General features: G+C 48.1%; 1 protein-coding gene across 4 annotated transcripts; it reads left to right on the top strand.

The window, feature by feature from the left end:
* Nucleotides 1–671: 671 nt before the first annotated feature.
* LOC120906769 (phospholipase A1 3) lies at nt 672–18,966 on the top strand. Of its 4 annotated transcripts, none has more exons than XM_040318713.1 (8): nt 672–787; nt 3,144–3,515; nt 3,916–4,054; nt 11,219–11,279; nt 17,731–17,860; nt 17,937–18,544; nt 18,620–18,776; nt 18,857–18,966. In XM_040318713.1, the coding sequence occupies exons 2-8, from the start codon at nt 3,490–3,492 to the stop codon at nt 18,942–18,944; spliced, it is 1,209 nt and encodes a 402-aa protein (XP_040174647.1). In that variant the 5' UTR covers nt 672–787; nt 3,144–3,489; the 3' UTR covers nt 18,945–18,966. The 4 variants fall into 4 exon arrangements, with proteins under 4 accessions (XP_040174647.1, XP_040174644.1, XP_040174645.1 ...); XM_040318710.1 differs by having other exon boundaries at nt 3,913–4,054; XM_040318711.1 differs by lacking the exon at nt 672–787 and adding an exon at nt 2,932–2,999 and having other exon boundaries at nt 3,913–4,054.
* Nucleotides 18,967–19,413: the final 447 nt, after the last annotated feature.

Raw genomic sequence — 19,413 nt, 5'->3', positions numbered from 1 at the left:
CTAATTTCAAATCTGGAGACAATTCCAATTCCTTTTCTGGAGTAAACTGTAATTCCCTGGTCAATTCCTATTCTGGAGCCAATTCTGATCTCGGAGCAGTCATTGATTCCGGAGCCGATTCCGGAATTGATTCCGTATTGGGAGTCAGCTCTGGAATCGGCTCCAGATTTAACTACGAAATCGGCTCCGGAATCGGAATCGATCCCAGTATCGGAATAGGCACTGGAATTTGATTTCGAACACGGAATTGGAATCGGGTAGGTCCGATTCCGCGCTCCCACCACTAGCAACTCTTTTTTTTTTTGCGTACGAGCGTGCGCACACGTGCCCTGTCCCTGGAATGTCTAATCTGCGCTGTGAAACTGATCGCCTCGTAAGGGCGAATCGATGGGGTTGCCACATTAAGTTGCCCATTTGCGCCGGTGGTCCAGAGACGGCGGTTTTAAGGCGAATCCCTTGTTTATGGAGCTGCTCGTGTCGTTGACCCGCTGAGTGGATGTGTGGATCTGGGATTCTGGTTTTGCTGGTGCGCGGGACTGTAGACACACCAGAGAGGGAGAGAGCGAGACAGCGAGCGATCAGGAAAGTGTGGCAAGATAGAACTGACCGGCCGGCCGGGTAGCGACTAGATATATACTAGGTAGAAGTGCACAGATTATCAGGAGTTCAGAAAGCGCTCGCCGCTCTAGACGTGCAGATCACACAATCCATCCCCAGGGGAAGTCTTCGCGAGTTCCTTGGACGTTGGACAAACGCGCTGAACAAAGCACACCACGCACACAAAAGGGTAAGTTGTTCGCACAGTCGGTACGGTTGAATGGCCGGTAGGATAGTGGGATAGAGGGAGAAACAAAACAGAAAACAATGTCTACTAGAAACAGCGCACTACGGCGCCGCGTGTGGATAAGCCGGTACGGTACGGGCGCGTGCGACCGGCACAAACACCGAATGGCCGAGCCGAGCCGAAAGTAACCCCACCCGATTGGAAGAGAAATTACACGCCCATCCCCGGGGCCTGTGGACAATTTGACCTGTGCGTACGGAACCGATCGGAACCGTGATGGCGATGGTGGCGCGTGTGCCTGCGTGTGCGTCTCGAAAGTGGGCACGGGCGTTACGGTTTGCTTACTGTCACAACAAAAGAGGCACAGCGCGCAGGCACCGGTGAAAGATCCGGCCCACCGCCGTCTTGCGCCTTTGGCATCGCGGGATCAAAACGGAACAAATATGCGATGCAGCCGAAAGGGGGGGGGGGGGAAAGCGAGACGGAGCGATGAAAACCTGTTGCAGGTGTTTTCGTTTTGGGCGCGACAGTTTTTCGGTGATGGGAAAGGCGAAGACGGGCGAATAATACGTAGAAAGTGGGTAAAAAAACAACAGCAGCAACACAAGACTGACTCCCGAAACCGATCCCGAGCCCGCGGGAGTCTGGAGCCGGACGTCCAGTTGAGTGTTGCGTGTCGCGCGTGGCGTAGTGGTGCGTTCTACAGCGCGCAAGCAAAACAAAACAATAAAAGAGGTGCCTATGTTAGTCGGGGTCAGGCAGCACGTGCTGATTTGTCGGGCGAATTCACGTGGCCGTGTTCTTGCGCTCTTGGCGAAGCAAGCGTGCGCAACCAGGGAGGCCCGGGCGCGGAGGAAGCTGCGCAGGAAGTAAAGTGTTGAGGTGCGTTGTGAACACACACACATACACACACACACAGGTTGGAATGCGCTTTTGATAAATATGTACACAGCCGTCGGGTTGGTCGTGTGGGACGTTTGGCAGAGCTTGGAACATGCTGGCCCAGCCGCGCGAAGATCAAGTTCATGGGTGCGTCCCCCCCCCCCCTCCCCCTCGACACTGAGCGATCTTGCTGTGCAGGTGTTAATGCGATCGCAGAGGGAGAGGGCGAAAAAAGTATGTCACAAGATACGCTAAACTGTGCTTGTGTGTCTGTGCAGGTGTTAGTCGCAACAGAACAAACGAGAAGCGGCAGAAGAAACTTCCAACAAAAAAAAAAAACAAAAACAAAAAAAGGGAAGAAGCAACATTGAAAAACAAACTGCGTGGTTCCCGAAAAAAAAAAAAAAACAATCCACGCCACCGGTTTGGCCGGTATGTGTGTCAATTTAATGTCGCTCGGATGGCGCCCTTGCGGGAGAAAGTGTCGAATCTGGGCGTTCGTCGCCTCATCTCCAAAACGTCTGAGTCTCGCCAAGTCGCGCGCTGCGTGCTACAATCAAAACCCTGCGATTCGCAAACAACTGTGTGTGTGTGTGTGTGTGTGTGTGTCGCGAATGAGGTTTTCGGGTCGGGCCCCTGAGATCTAGCCTTAGAAGTAATGCTCCCAGCCGACACCTCCAGTTGACACCTTTTCGGCGCGATCGCAGCGTGCCGATACACTATGGAAATGAGTAGAAAGTTTGGGCCAAGAATCTGGCGGCGTCCGGGGTTCCAAATTCTCGAGCGCCACCCGATCTGGTTGGAGCGTTCGAGAAGCTTTCGCGCGCAAATGTTATTTGAAGGTTATCGAGCCCGGGGCCCAAAGCTCCCCGCACTGTGCAAACTCCCGGGCGCGCTAAACAGTGCGGAGCCTTGTTCTAGATTCTAGATGGAGGTGCTGGTTGCTGTTGTTATTCTGTTTTTGGCATGTTTTTGGGCCAGCGTCGCCGATGAGCTATTGATACAGGTTGGCTCGTGGGCTGTGTCTCAATCTCAATCGATACGATTCATTCACCCGGCAGCGGATCCGGTTGGAGTACGTTGTACTGTGTGTGTTTGTGAGTGTTTTTTTATATTCAATTTTTTTATTGGGACCCAAACAACAATGCTGGCCACTTTACGCAAACCGATCAGCACGTGCCGAACTGTATCAACGAGGCTTCCCGCAGGGTGCCGTCCCCAGTTAAAAGGGCTTCCTTAAAAGCGGCCAGCGAATCGCACAGAACCGACAGTTTCGAGGAAGGGTTTTGGGTGGTTACATAAAGACGAAGTTCGTTCGAAGCGGCTTGTGCAGGTGAAATCATTTCTTCCCCAAAACTAGCGCTCCTGTATAATTGGCAGCGGGAGCTGGAGTTGGAGTGCCGTTGTGTGCGATGATTTGAAACCCTTTTGCTGAACCGTTTTATTAATTTGTGTCCCTGTTTCTTGCCCCTTACAGATACAAACTGATCGATTCGTTCTACCAAATGCCTGTACCGGGTTTGTCGGTGAGCTGAGAATTCACAAGTCAAACCTAGCCGGCGGAAGAGTGAGAGCGCAAACGGCAGCTAAAGTCCTGTGCCTGGAAGAAGAAGAAGAAAACAAGTGATTACACAGAGAAAAGTATTTCCCCGCGGTGGAAATAAGTGTCGAAGGTGTTTGTGCTTGACGGCTTGTGTTGACGGTTGAGAGCAGGTGCAGCAGACATCGTAGCTGCCACTGTAAAGCAACAAGCCAACAATCCACCTACAAAATACACCCACAATCAAACCTCGAAACCACACTACGATATACATCTCGCAAGGATGAGGAAATCGTTCACGAGCCTGCGGTAAGTAGCGGGAGAAAGCGTTAAAGCACCGCGAGCACAACGCGAAGCGAAGAAGGACATTGTCTCCTTTCTCACGGACGCGTTTCCTTACCCCTGAGGTCGTTGGTCCCGGGCGGTTGGCAGTTTGCACAAACACCACACAAACCAACGGTCGGAAAACACTTCTCGTCTCGCACCGACACACAGTGCACCCACTGTCCCACTGCGAACATTGGCGAGATTTGATTTGGCGCCGGTTTACAGCATTTTTGCATAAATCAACGAACGCTTACGGGGATTCTCTTCAACATCCAACCCACACCTCCCACCCGGCAATTTTCCACTAACATGCTTTCTCTGTGTTTTTGTTCTCCCATTTCCGCCCCGCCGGTCCGGTCACGCCCGGTCCCAACCCCAGCAGCAGGGAGGAACTTTGCATTTTTCCCGTCACACATGTCGCCCGCTGGCTGGCGTACGGGCTGGCAGTGCTGCTGGTTGCCGCCGTTGCACCACTAGCAGCGCCCGTCAGTGCCGCACCGTTCGATTTTGGCATCAGCACGGTAAGTAAGAACGATCGTAGGAGTGGGTGGGAAGAAATAAAACCAAAAAAAGCACGAAAAAGCCCAGTTCCAGTGACCAGCACAGGTTTGTTTGGCACCTGCCATTTTCCATCCTGCCTGACAACTGGACTGGTTTTATCGCGTTTGTGCCGAGGGTGATATTGAAGGTGCATTTCATCAATTTGACAGTTCACAACTGGACGCTGTCGGGTGTCAAATAATGGGGTTTTTTTTATGATTTGGGCAGTAAGTGTTGCTTTTATCCTCCCACTACCAAGGTGACGTCTGGGGGACCGATAACTGTTTGCTACGAAAATGTCGATTTCAAAACTTTGGGCGATTTATCGAGCTTAGGCTATAGTCTACCCTTAGTGCACTTTGTGTAGTTGCACAGCTAGTTGCCAATCAATTAGTAGGTTTTGTTTGCTGTACACGAGCCTCATATGCCCAGGTGATTCTTTCTTACAAAATTCAACTTTGGGTAAAAGTAAAGAATTGATTTTTGTTAAAATCGTTTATTCTGATTAACATTACGTCTTAAAGTATTACAGTTGTTGGCACAACATTTTGGCCATAGCTCATCTATGTTTGTCTTTAAGGCACCGTTTGTTGACCATGGGTCACAAGTTTTGTCTCAAAGGCATCAAATTTTTTTCGTTTTTTGTTTTATTTACAAAATTCAACGTTATGTCTGAGACTGTGTGTCACAACCTTTTCACCAGTAATTGTGCAATTTCTAAAGGCCATTCAGAAGAGTTTTCGGTTGTTTTTCAATTTTTGTTGTAGAAATATTGCCAAATCTTTTCATTTTGCCACAGGCCAGAACAGAACAGTTCACAGGCTGTAAATAACTGTACCAACACTTTCCAACAATAACTGAACTAAAACTCAAAGCGGGACAGATCTTTACTGAGACATAGACCCTTGGTAGTAGGCAAAATTCATTTACTAAGGCGAATTATTTATTATTTAATTTATGTATAAACCGATATGACCCTACTTATATTTATACAGGCGCTATTTATTACAAATGATTGAGTTTATTGTTTCATTGGTTATGCAAGCCCGTGTTTTGTGCCTTTGCCTGCCAATGATTTGTCATTGCTTCAATTTGCCGGCAAAATGGTATTTATATTTGTTGAAGACATTGGATCATTGGAAAAATGACGTATTTGTCGGAATCGATTCTGGCTTGCTCCGAAGTTTTCTGGAATTGATTGAGTGATGGAATTGATAGTAGATCCGGAATCAGTTTCCAGAATCGATTCCGGAATCGGCTCCGAAATCGAAATCGGGTCCGATATCAGACACGGCTCCGGAATCGGAATAGGTTTCGGAATTGGTACTGAAATTGGTTCCGGAATTGGCTCTGAAATTGGTTCCAGAATCGGAATTGGTTCCAGAATCGGAATTGGTTCCGGAATCGGAATTGGTTGCGGAATTGGAATTGTTTACGGAATCGGAATTGGTTCCGGAATCGGAATTGGTTCCGGAATCGCAATTGGTACCGGAATCGGAATTGGTTCCAGAATCGGAATTGGTTTCGGAATCGGAATTGGTTCCGGAATCGGAATGGTTTCCCGAATTGGAATTGGTTACGGAATCGGAATTGATTCTGGCATCGGAATCGGCTTTACAATCAGAATTGGCTCCGAAATCCGAGTCGGCTTCGAAACCGACTCCGATGCCGTTTCGGCATCTCCATTAGAATAGGCGTTTGGGTCCAATGATGCTACGTATTGATAGCCGCAAAGAATCACAACTTATTTGTCTCTGGAATCTATTGTTATGGAGATTCCCGGGTTGATTTTGCTTCTGAAACTTCTTATTTCAATTAAAGAACTGATTCTCATTTGGAAGCTAATTTCATTTCTGTAGTCAATTCTGATTGGAATTGGAATCGAGTGGGTCCGATTCCGAGCTCCCACCACTAGTCTAAAGCAATGATTTAGAGATGATTTATGGTATAAATTCAAATCTTTCTTTAAACAATGCAACGTGTAAGGCAACATTGTAGGGACACTCTACTGCAGCTATGCATACCATTTGCAATAACGAAATGGAAACTGACCTTTTACAATGGTCGAGTAAAAAAAAAAAGGCTGCAATCGTTCACCGATGCGTTTTTTGCGTTGTTATTGCAAAGAATATATTAAATTCTTTTTCTCCAACGCTTCACAATCACACCACGCTCGTCTTCAACCACCGGGCTCCGGTGTGTGTGTGTGTGTGTGCAAAGTGGCCAACAAGCACCGCTCCAATTCGGTCGGATGTCATCCGCCAATGCAGTGCGGGAGCAAGCACGAGTGAAGCAAACTTGGCCGCAACCAGATCCAGAAACGTTACGTGCAGTGATGTAGAGCACTTTTGAAGCATGTTTTGCGTAACGACTTCCTCGCCTATTCGGTCCCCCTCCCCCTTCCATAGAGCTGCGCCGAAAAAGAAAAGCTTCACTGTATTAAGAACTTGCGGGCGGGTGGTTTCTCCCTCTGCCCCTGTCTTTCTGTGTGTGTGCGGCGCCCGCTTTGCTTTCGAACTGCTGGCGCTGCAAGCACTCGCAATGTACATCACCGTTCCTCGGTCCGTGCGTTTGTCCGGGGCAAAACGATACTACACTGCATTCGTATTTCATTTTATGTGTTTCTTCTCCCCGGCTGGGGCTTCCCGGGCTAGTTTGAAGTCATCCCTTTCCGCCCCAAGGCCGCGGCAAAAGCAGATTGTGTGTGTGTGTTGTGGCTTTTTTTTGTGGGAAGTTGCCCGAATCTTTCGGCATTTTGCATGCATTGCGGCACACACATACTGCTTCCGCTCCTACCCCTGCAACTAAACCCGGTAGTGATGCAGCATGTGTGGAGAGGAAGCGAGGAAGGGGTAGCATACAGCACACGAACAAACAAAAAAAAAAGCGCAAGAGCAACAGAAACAACGGCACACATCAAAAGCATTGCTCGGGATAAGGAAAAGCTTGCAGGAGCTTCAGCTTTGGTCGAGAGGAACCAAAAAAAAAAAAAACACTAAAAAGAAACAAAACAAAACAAAAAAAAGGCAAACGAAAAGAAAACAATATGAAATTTTCTTAAACAGGATTGCGCACGGACGCGCACAAGGAAGACAGATTGAATTGGTCCCCTCCACTCCCGCCACAAACACATTCTGCCTTGCTTTACATCCTCCCGATTACGTGTGGGGCGAGCTGCTCGAGCACTGCACCTGCTGTCGTCCTGCAGGAACGGCACGGTAACCGGGGTACCGTACCCGTACCCGGGCGTACCAGGTGGAATGTAATAAAGTTAGGTAACTTATTGAATATGTTTGCATGATTGATTCTCGAGTGGCTTTATTGGACAGGTTACTCGCTCGGCACTATGAAGTGTCTCAGCCGTGGACGGGACCGGTGGATTAGGTTGGGAAAGAAGGGGGGGGGGGATGATGAGCGATGAACGGATGAGCGGATGAGACGAGCAAACGATGAGACGAATGGCCAGCGATGGTTTGTGCTGGGATTAGCTGTAGAAGTGGATTGTGGCAAAATGGTAAGAATCTGCTGGCAGAGGGGGGTTGTGAGGTTGTTGTTTTTCCACATCCTCTCAACGTGGGAAAGGAATAGATTGTTGCAGCTCGCATGCGACCGGGCGGAGAGGAAATTGCAAAAGAAATTTAACATCTAACACAGATCAGTATTGCATTTTATCGTCGAATGATAAACTTGCATTGAAAAATGGTTGGAAATTAAAAAGGTTCCTTTGGTTTGTTTAAAATCGACATTTTGCAGCATAAATCTAGGCGTAATGGTATTTTTCATCATTTGTGTGGTAGCAATACATACACCCAGGCGTTTTGGAATTTGTAATTGTTTATGTGGTAACAAAGCATACATCTAGGCGTTTTGCTATTTGTTGCTACCAGTGCTGCAAAATGTCATGAACATCACGTGACGATCACCACCGAATAAAATGAACAAATCCGTGGTAGCTTGATGCCTCATGAAAGTGACACGCCGAACCGACATGCGAGTGATTGAGTCCAATGCAAAATTCTAAATGACAAGCTGAGCTGGTTATGATTTTTTCTGGTTGTGAACAGTGCTACCAAATGTCACTGATTCAGTCACCAACACTCATGACTGAAACGAAGCGCAAATCAGCTCCAGAACACAACTGTGATGGCCAGGGGTGAGAATCAAATCCAATCACATGCTTGGTGACATTTTTTGTAGTATCAAACTTTCGGTCACTCATATGATCACGACATTTTCAGTTGACATTCTTGGAACATACTTGGCGAGTGGTGTCAAGCTACAAAATAAGCATGCTTTCTCGCTCTGTCTGTCTGTCATAACCATGCTTTCTTTGATGGTCTGTCGGGGCAGATAGATTGTTGCTTGGTACCACTCGCACGAACCGGTTATCTCCCATGACCATCGCAATGATCACCGCGATGACTGGCCAAGAGTTGGGTACATAAAATGTCACCAGGCATGTGGTGGTCGCAACAACTGTTAGACTCTCACCTCTGATCATCACAGTTGAACTCGTGACGCTGATATGATTTTGATTCAGTGGGAATTTGTCGAGACTATGTCAGTGACATTTTGCAGATCTGATCACAACAACAACAAAAGTCAAGAAAAGGTGACTGATCAAGCGTTGGTTGCTATGTAGTCACCAAGTATGTATTGGTCACACCAACTGTTTGAGTATCACATCTGATTATGACAATTGAGGACGGGACGCTGACATGGATTGTGCCTCAGTCAGAATTTCGACATTGACATTGACAGTGACATTTTGCAGCACTGGTTGCAAATGAAAAAGGTCCCCTAGATTTTCTTAATAATAGGGCTTTGCAGCATAAATGTAGGCGTTATGGTAGTTCTACCTATTTATCTGATAGCAATGGAAACATCTAGGCGTATTCGATTTTTTGTTGTATTGCTTTGGATAGTTTTCATTGCTTATTTGGTAACAGAATGAAGAGTAATCTGACTATAATTGTGGCAAAAAGTCTTAATTCTGATGTTTTGTGAGGAAAATTATAAAAATGATAAAAAAAGTATGCTCAAACTACTTTTAAACCTGCTTCTAAGCCTGAACCGATACAAGCTAGTTCAAGAGTTTTCGAAAACGAGTTCGTCCCGCTGAACCGTTGCAATGCGACCGTAGCCTCAGAAAAGGAAGAGAACCTTCCCTGTTTTTCCAGCGTAATGTTTGACAGCAGAAAAGGAAAGCAACAAACGGAAATTGAACGATTTATGTGCTACGGCACATCCGTGCAGTACCCAGTAGCGCTTCGCGCGGCAGCGCTTGATTAGTGCCGCTCTCGACCTTTCCGCGACTGCGAGCACACCCAGCGAGAGGATGAAAAAAGTAAGAGAAACGGAACAATGTTTCTTCCAGTTTTACAAACTATTGTAATGGAAGCCGTTCGCACCTGTTCCGGCTCGGACGGTAGCCAATCCATAATTTCGATAAAGCGCTGCCAGCCGACACTGTCCGCCGCTTCGCAGCCGGGTGGAGTCTGTTTTCATCCCCTTAACCCCCTGTGAAGCTCAGCCAGCATCCAGCATTGCTCAACAGGTTCCCGAGATTGAATTCCACTCCACCTCCTCCTCCTGAACCAAACAGGGACAATATAAAAATGTAGGCAACGGAGGGGGGAAAAAACAGGAAGCGTACCATGAGAAATGGCTTCGTGTCGAATCTTGAATCATTGCCATCTCTCATCATTTCCCGGGGCACTGCTGCAACCCCCCCGATCTCGACACATTCGCATCGCAACACACGGGCAGAGGGCGTGGGAATTGTCGAGAACGAGAAAATGTCATTTCCTCAACCTCTCACCGCAAAACCAGGGGAAAGCAGTGCGAGGGTAGCCCAATGAACGGTAAAGGACACATTCCCTTTTATTCTCGGACGTCAGCACAGCTGGGCGATTATTTTCTATTTCCTTCCCTTTTTTCGCCCCCACGCCTGTTTCATTTGCCCTCTTCCTGCGGCCTTTTCGTTGGCACGTAACGTGGACGGTTCGCTCAACCCAACACCCAACAGCTACTTGCTACGCCCGGTGAAGGTGGCGCTGAATTCCCGTGAAGATGTTCTTTCTATTAGCCGCCCGCAGCGGCAAACCCGAAACCGTTGCTCACACTTCATCTTGCCGCATTTTTCACTCCCGGGGGTGTCCGGGCGCAAGGAGGCGAGCGGGGTGCGCTCACCGCCTCAAGGTGCAGCAAGAATCTAAGATAATATTGTCCATTGTCATCCTAATATATCATTTAGCGTGAACGATGGCAGGGAGCCGGGCATTTCGAAGCAGCAGCAGCAGCAGCAGCAAGACGGTGTGCGTGCAGTGAGAAGGAGAGAGAAAGTAAAGAATAGCAAAAAATAGCTCATCGTTTGTGCGGCGGGGTAAGCTCCGTACGTACCCGCCAAAGAAGGAAGGACTAAATCCTCCTTGGGTGCTGGCTCGCTCGGCTGTCTCATAAATTCGTGAAGTTTTCGCTCGGCAAATCCCTACGCCCGGCGACTCCACCCGTTGCACACAGGAACGTGGACCTGGGCTGGCAGGGGCACGTTTGGGATAATCTTTTTCCTTCCACCTCACCTCAGCCATTTCGGCCCCATCTCGTGCACACGGGTGACGGGCGCGCTTGTGTAAAGCGGTTCATAATATAATCCGTTTATTATTAAAAAGACGCCGGACAAAAGAGTTGCCACATCGCCCCTGTTTCGGTTACTACTGTTTGCCCCGTCGCGAAGCGATCGGCAGCGGGTGGGGCGTGTCCGTCCCGATCGCTTGCTGCTCTTTGCCGCTTCGCAGCAAGTTATTAGTGGCAGATAGAACGGGCGTTCAAATGCGCTCCGGGCGCAGTGCGTGCAGCCGTGTTTGCGATGTTTGTCTTAGCATGGTAAGCAGGATTACTGCTGCGCGGATTTGCGAACACTTGTAGGCTTAATTTGAAGGTAAAACCAATCAACTGGGAAGAGGGGGTAAAGCATTATGATGCGAGCAAAATGATATACGCCTAAAGGTATGCAATGGTGCTCACAAAATGTTCTTATTTCACATTTCCTAAAGCACGATGGGGCTGAAAGCCACACAGGAAAGGATAACATTGAATGTGTAACGCTCTTTAACTTGTTTTCTCTTTCTTGCCTCCACTTGCAGAACTTCTCCTCCTCGATGGCCGATTTCAGCGCGCGCCAGGATGACTTACTGCCGTTCCTTAGTAAGTAGCTCACGCCTCATCAAACGCATAATCAATATGAATTCCAGCCCGTGCGGAATGGGAAAAGGAATCAACCTTTGCCCATCTTGAAATCGCCGCTCGTTACTGATGATTTGCTTGCCTGCGAAGAAAACACATACGTCACCGCAAGCTACAGCTCCGCAGCTAGGAACCCATTGCTCTCTCGCTTGCCCAAGCTTACACCAGCAGGGAAATGTTTTTATTATTTTTTTATTATTGTGCTTTCTACCGCTACCCATCATCGTACCTTGAACCGGTTTCGCCAGGGGTCATGGTTGAAAAGCGTCAAATGAGGATAACATCACATTCACCCGCCCAGCCGCCGAACGCCAGAAAACCGTTAACGCAGAGCCGAAAAGAGTGTCGTTTGATGGTCGCGTCGCGCGTCCAATCGCTCCAACGGCGTGCTACCTACCACTCGGCCACGGGAAGCAGTTTTATTTAACCTCGTGTTGCATTAAGGATTAAAACGAACCGTTTCGGACTGGGAAGCGATACGCGAACATTTACAGCAGTGCGAGCAGCAGCAGATTATGCTGCTACATTTTGGTTCGCTGGCTGGTGGCCCGCTCCGCTCTTCCGGATTCCGTGCATGTCTGTGAGTGTCTGTATGTGTGTGTGTGTGTGTGTGTGTGTGGGGGGGTGGGAGCTTTCGCAGAACCCGGGAATGATTGCTTGTTAAATTCTTTCGCTTGACCGCATTGATCTGTACGACTCTGTTACCTTTTCGGTTCGCTCGTTAATTTGCGGACAGGCAGCGAGAAGGGCGGCGGTGCGCGGAATGTTGGAAGCGCGAGCGGAGGACGGACACAATGTGCGCGAGATGTGTTGCCGTTTGTATTTAACGAAGCAGCAGCAGCAGCTCGGTGGCAGTGCATCGCACACTTGCTAGCGGTTCATTATGGGCGAACAGTCGGTGGGACATTTTCAGCATAATTAAGTGCATAAAAGTATGCCCGAAATTTCACGTCTTGCACGGTGGCTTGCGGTAGTTAGGCTTGTTAGTTAGGGCCCATCGGAAGGGTCAGCCTAAAGCGCTCGTAAAGTTTTAACGAAGCAGAAGTAATGGGTGTGTGAGTGAGAATGAGGGCACAGAAAAAAAGGAGATAAAAGAGAATGTGAGAGAAAGACGGAGAGAGAGAGAGAGAGAGAGAGAGAGAGAGAGAGAGAGAGAGAGAGAGAGAGACTGAGAGAGAGATTCTAAGAAAAAGAAAAAGTACAGCTGATGACCGTTTGCTGACATGCTGATGTCCTCGTATGATTAGGAGCGAAATGTTACACAAATTGCATACATTTCGGCGTTTGCTTTTGCTAAAACAGGGCCAGATGGTTCATTTTCAAAAAAAAAACGATATTAGTAGACACAAGCACACTACGTAACCGTTGAAAAAATATTCTCATCTACGTATGTGTCAGTAGAATCTTTCCCGTCGACTTCGAGCGACTTCCAAGACTTCGCCCTCTGCTTAGCAGGAGATAAGCGGTGTGAGGTACGTGATTCACCTTTTTGCGTCGTTCCCGGTCGTAGCAGCTGGTTTTTTTTTTGGAGGGTGGTTCACTTTTATAGCACCACTCATCGCTATTTCATATCGTGGCGCCCCTGGTCGTGAAGCACATGTAGCTGGATAAATCGTCGTCGCCGCTCCAGGGCCCGCGCGAAATATTTAACAGACGAATTGGTGTTGGTGGTGGTGGTGGTTTCTCTGCACACCTAACCCCATCATTCGAGACACACACACACACACGGGTCCGGGCGGTACCGGAAGATGCAAGTGAAAATTGCTTCAGCAGCGCGAGACCCGATGATGGACTGGCTGAGGGCGTCTTCCTTGGGCAGGCGGGCATCGGACCCAAATACCGACGGCTCGACGGGACCAAGGACCCGCCGACGTCGCTCGCAACGTACCATTAGGTTTGGGGCCTCCCCACCCCCATGTGTGTGTGTGTGTGTCGGTTCCCTTCCCTGGTGAAGGCAAATATCCCCGGGTAACGGGGTGGCGTGGCAGATTAATCATACCGCCGAGGGTAATATTTTTGATTTATTAAATTCAAATGAAGCCAGCCGTAAATTGTAGCGCAAACAAATAGATTACCGTGTTGTGCTGCCAGAGAGAGAGAGAGAGAGAGAGAGGGGAGAGAGAGAAAGGGCTTCTCATGTCTGCAAAAGTGTAGCAATATGTGCATGTGTATCTGTGTAGGTTTCGATCGCAAAGCGAAAGAGCTGCTTGGTGCGCTGTCCCGTTTGCAGCACCGGGTTGCCACATTGCTTCCTATGCTCTTTTCTGCAGCACTCCACATCCCGAGACCCGGCTCTAAAAGGGCAAAAGGGTGCAAATCTTCTGTTCAGAATGTTCGTGTGTATGTGTGTGAGAGAGAATTTTTTCTCTCTTTCTCTTTCCTCTGACGGCTGACGGTACGCAATTATGATGAGCTAACAATCACGATGCAGGAAGCATCCATCAAAGCTAGGAAACGCTGCCGGAACGCACGCCCGGCAGGCGGCGAAGTGGAAAAATAGATTCCACCGTGCGTAATGCTATTCATTATTGCCATTGACCCGTTGGCGGTCGGAAGCTCCGGTTTCGGTTCGGTGCCTCCCACCTAGATGGCGCGGTTTGTAACGCTTCGACGGGAACGCGTGTTTGCAGCAATTCAGGCGCTTTTCTTTCTGCCCTTGCCCAACAGCAGCGTAAAGATGGTTAAACCGTTTCTCTTTCTCTTTCTCTCTCACACACACACACACACGTTTGTTTTGCGTGTTGCTTTGCTTTCTTTGCATTTCTCGGTTTGCCTGTTAGTTTTAATCTCTGCCTTATTATCACCTTTTGCCTAAGCAAAATGCCCGCTAGCTACGAGATGACACTGCACTCTGCTTGCAAATTGTCATTTGCAAAAAGGAAAAAGTAATTCTGAAAGCATCTTGAGGCCTTTTTTTCGTCATTCGCTTATATTTGCTTTGGGACCGGTGCAAAGATTTTCTTCCGTACAAGCTTACGGCCGACTTGTTCGCAGGCAGGATTGTAATCGGAAATGAGCCACCCAACACTTGCTGCAAATCGTTTCCGCTGCCAGGCGGCGTTTGGCATGCGGATTCGCTTTTGTAATGCCATCACCCGCCTATCAGTTCCCACGAGCATGAGCGGGATCGGTCCCATTTGCAACGTAATATTTCATCAGTATCGTTCCACTGGTGTGTCCATTGTACGTGTGCAAGCTGTACGATAGAGGAGAGAGAGAGAGAGAGAGAGAATATACTGAAACAAAAGGAAAAAAGAACGGTTTGAAAAAATCGGGTGTAACGTGCCGTTAAATACATGCCGGCCAGCGCACTGTGCCAGCTCCAGAACGTTCCGGCCCTGCTGGCCACTTCAGTTCCATGCAACAACAACAACAAAAAAACTGCAAAACAAAACAACAAATCAACAATTGCCGGCAGACAAAACAATCGAACAAAAAAAAAAAAAAGTATCTTACATGCTGCACAAAAACATAGCTCGGCAAACAAATCTCACAGCCTAACGCTGCTTGGAAAATGTACTTGTTTTCCTTTTTTCTTTTTTTTTCTATTTTTGAGCTGGTTGCTGTACGTTTGCACATGATTCCTCCGCGAGATGGCGGACCGGGGAGGGAAGTTTGATGACCGTGGGGAGCACAAACATATTTCCCACGATTGCAACTGGCATCCCCCTGTGGTGCTCGGGTTCTGGTGGATATGCAAAAATTGGGAGCGAACGAAAAAAAAACCCAACCACTCCAACACTGCCTAGTACATAGTTCAGCTTTTGAGAAGCCCTGCCCTTTGCTGGTACATCGCTGGCGGTGAGAGCGGCAGAGTAAATGATGGGGCCCCGTTTGCAATAGGGGCCTGCACGAAGGGGCCACATGAAGCAACGGGTAGTAAGCCAAACTGGTCAAGCGGTATTGAACTGTCCATTGTAAAGCTGTTGGTTTCGCTCGACACTCGTCTTTGTTTTGGGCTGTTTTTTTTTCGCAGAATTTTCTATCCTTCTACCTACGAACTGGGCAGGGAATACAGGGGCACATAAATTTTCGCTCCATTCCTATGCCACTCTTCCCTGCCGGGAGGGCGAGGCTGAGGGTGGGTCTTGCGCAGGGTAACATTTTGTCGAAGAGTAGTGAAGCGTTTTTCTTTTCTGTGCTGTGTTATTCCCCTCCCCTGTGTGTTCGTGTGATTGTTTATGCTAGTCAATGCTTTTTGCTACCGATTATCTTCCCTTCGCCGTTCCTGTATTGGTTGTTCTGCGGGACAGTGTAGCTCTCATTACTCTCGCTCGGGACCTGCAGGGCGCCCGGGCCCCGGCACTCGGATGGCAGGTTACTTATTTTAAGCGCGCCGGTACACGGTTTTTGTGGAGCTATTGCGTCCGCGTGATGAATTCGACAATTGAACGACCCCGAACCATGCCAACACCGGGCTGCCCTGGTTGACATGATAGTTCTGCGAACGCAAGTCCTTTTTTATGTTTGTTTATTTCATATCAAAATACATCTTTCAAAATAAACATACACAGTGTTTGAAGGTGTAAGCATGGCTAGTGTAACAGGTTCAACTGTATTGAAGAATCTACGTCATCCATCAGTGGCTATATAGTTCAAATTACCGGTAAAAGTAAAATTGAACCCTTTTTTGTCTGCGTTGGCTTAGCGACTCGTGAACTATACATCATTGTTTTTTCTCCCCATATTTTTTTGTTGACAATTTTATAACATTTTAAATCCAAATCTATCCTAACAATGGTATAAAACAACATATTGCATACTTTTAGGCGTTGTAGTACTTACTGTTGCTCAAAAATAGCCAATTATAAGCAAATAGCATACCTTCAGGCGTTTTGCAAAAGATGATCTTTGCTTCAACTCTATGAGGCGTCATCCATCAATAACGTAACGCATACATGGAAAGTTTCCGCCCTCCTCTCCCACTAGTGTAATAAACTGTAAAGGCCGGGCTACATTGGCCGTACTCGCAAGTGTAATTTCGATTTTCACTAGCGCATCAAGTGGCGGCTGGTGGAAGCTTTTTTCGGTCGTCGGGGGAATGGTCGTGCCGGATCTCAAAATTAATTAGTTTTTTCACCATTTTTCGATGCAAAAACTGCTGAAATACTTGCACAACATATTTATGTATCAATTACAAAGCTTTCCCAGTCCAGTTAAAGTGAAAAACATGGAAAAATAACGTATTTTCTGGAGCATCCCCAAATTGTTTGGCAAAATGCTTCGGTCAGCCGCCGCCAGATGCGCTAGTGAAAATCGAAATTACACTTGCGAGTACGATCAATGTAGCTCGGCCTTAACGCTCGAAGAGCCCTCCCCCCTCAGAAATTTATCGTCTAATGGCTTATTAAATTAAATAAAATTAGAATATTTGTAAATTTCTCTATGCCGTCATCCATCAATTACGTAACGCAAAAATTGTAAACTTAACCTCCAAATAACGGACTTTTGGCTGCGTAGTACAAAAAAAAAAAGATAGTGGGCGGCATAGCCGCGTGGGTTGTTAAATTACGAAGAAGAATTTATTATTGCTAATACGTTTATTACTAATTTGTTATCATAAAAAAAAAAAAATTGCGTACGTAACAAAAGGTAAAATCCCCTCCTCCTCCGTATAGTTTAACAAATCATAACGTTTGACGACACCCTCTCCCTCCCTGTCATCGATATTACATATTACGTAATTGATGGATGACGCCTTACTCTATTGGGATCGGCAATGATAAACAAAATGCAACTGATCCGTCATTGTTTGTGTTTTTTTCCCCTATTATGAAGAGTGTTCATTAAATACGGCTGAGGCGAAACATATCCATGCGCGCGATCCTAGTGCACACCGTGGGCCGATCAAGCCATCCACTCGACCAGGTGATTGCGAACCGAGCGCACAACAGTACATTTGCTTCCCATCGTCGCTGTACTTTTGTGTCCGGCTGAGGGTTTTTTGTTTTGTTTTGTTTTGTTTTGTTTTTTTTTTTTTTTGCTGGAGCTCTTTGCAATTCCTATTACACGGCATCGCCAGAGTATCCACTTTTTTATTGTGAGTTTTGCATAGTTTCTTCCCCTCCTTCCTACTCCCCCTTTCTGGCTGCCACTCGTAAGTTTAATTTGAAGCCTATTTCCATTTCCACGTACGTTTCTATCGCGTTCAGTTACACTCGGAGCGCCGGTACGCTGCTACGCTGAGCATACTTTAAGGCGCATTCGTGTGCTCGCACCGGCTTTCAATAGTCGTGCGCGTATCGGGCGAGCGGTTTTTGCCCCTTATCGGCAGCAATCTAATGACCACGGGCTGGACCGTGAGTGGCTATATCGTGTTCCCTCCGCAGCTGGTGAAGTGTGGCTTCGGTTTTGGATTTGAGTTTTAATTTTTTGCAATTGTTGTTTTTTTGCTCCTTCTGTTCGCTTTCAGCCGCTGACCAGGACGATCTGCTTGCCAATCGAGTCGGCACCGTCATTGGAGCGTTTGGCAATACGCTCTCCCAGCTGCTGTTCGGCACGAATGACGTCAGCACGGATGTAACGTTCTGGTGTGCAACGACGTAAGTATGCTGCTGCTGCTGCTGCTGCTAGTGGTTGGAGGTTTTGACGTTCTCGTTTCCGATGCCGTCCCGCCAGCAATCAGCCCGAGTACGTCCAGGCGTACGTGGACGATCCGCGCATCACGCAGAAGCTCGACCCGTCCAAACCGATCGCCTTCCTCACGCACGGCTGGACCGACAACGTGAACCGCACCTGGGTGAAGCAAACCGTCGCCGACTACGTGCGGCTGATCGGTGGCAACATCTGCGCGGTCGACTGGAGCCCGCTGGCGCTGGTCGAGTACAATCTGGCCGCCCGCAATACGCCCAAGGTGGGCCGCTACCTCGGCAAGTTCGTGCAGTTCCTGCTGACGAAGGGCTTCAGCATCAACCAGGTGACGCTGGTCGGGCACAGCATGGGCGCGCACATCTCGGGCATTGCCGGCGCGTACCTGGGCGGCCAGGTGCCGAGCGTGATCGGGCTCGATCCGGCCGGTCCGGCCTTCACCAAGCCGATCCCGGTGTCGACCGACCGGCGGCTCGATCGCACGGACGGCCGGTTCGTGCAGGCGATCCACACGGACAAGAACATCATCGGCACGACGATGAACCTCGGCCACCAGGATTACTACGCGAACAGTGGCGCCAGCCCGCAGCCGGGCTGCGAGTTCCCGCTGGTGAACAACGACACGACCAAGGCGTACCGTGAGTAACTGGAGCAATGCAGGCTGAGCGAAATGTTCCTCAAAAACCGTTTGCTTCCCTTTCGCACCTTCGCAGTGCAATTTATTTGCAGCCACTTCAAGGCGGTCGAATACTTCCGCGCATCGCTCGATCGGCAGAACATATTCGAGGGTACGGCCTGCTCCTCCTACTACAGCTACAAGCGGAACGACTGTTCCGCCGGCACCAAAGATGACTTCGGTCTGTTCAATAAGTAAGTGATGCCGTTTGCAAATCGTTCGCTGCTGCTCTGTGCTCAATTTCCGGTTGTTGTTCTTTTTTTTTTGGTTACAGCAAAACTGCGTCCGGTTCCTTATTTATTGCAATCGACAAAACTGTCTACCCGTACGCACGGACAGTAGCTAGAAGTGCAAGGAAATAAAGCATCTATTTGTTACCGAATACATGTGTTTGTGTGTGTGTGTTTTTTTTAATGCAATTTTTCGAAAATATCACCTTTTTAACTGTTGGACCTTCATTTGTCTGCTGTGATAAATTGCAGCCCTAATGTATGCAATCTTTTATACATTACTGTCTTATTAATGGCATACTTTCTGCTCGAACGACAGTTCAGAGGAACCAAACAGTTGAATTGCTTCGTTTTTTGCTCACGCTTCGCCACGTAAACGCTGTTCTGAACTTCTGAAGAACTAAGCGTAATTATTTTCCGCTCGATAAACTATCCTTCAAATGCTTTAACGGGTTTGTTGAAAACATAAGCTTGCATTTTTCTCTCTCTCTCTCTCTCTCTCTCTCTCTCTCTTCTGTCAACAGCACTGTTCGGCAGCACCGCCATTAGATCAAAACTAACTTCGCACGTCATCGTGAGCCGCACCTTCGGCGTCTTAATC

This window comes from Anopheles arabiensis, chromosome X (genome assembly GCF_016920715.1).
Source record: "Anopheles arabiensis isolate DONGOLA chromosome X, AaraD3, whole genome shotgun sequence".
Lineage (NCBI taxonomy): Eukaryota > Metazoa > Arthropoda > Insecta > Diptera > Culicidae > Anopheles > Anopheles arabiensis.
This window is presented reverse-complemented; position numbering and strand designations above follow the sequence as displayed.

What these genes read in the sequence shown, in the direction of transcription:
- LOC120906769 (XM_040318710.1), top strand. Translation starts at nt 3,490, where the DNA reads ATGAGGAAATCGTTCACGAGCCTGCG. An exon ending in TCGATTTTGGCATCAGCACG is followed by an intron (nt 4,055 to 11,218) that starts GTAAGTAAGAAC and finishes CTCCACTTGCAG; the next exon opens with AACTTCTCCTCCTCGATGGC. An exon ending in ACGTTCTGGTGTGCAACGAC is followed by an intron (nt 17,861 to 17,936) that starts GTAAGTATGCTG and finishes CCGTCCCGCCAG; the next exon opens with CAATCAGCCCGAGTACGTCC.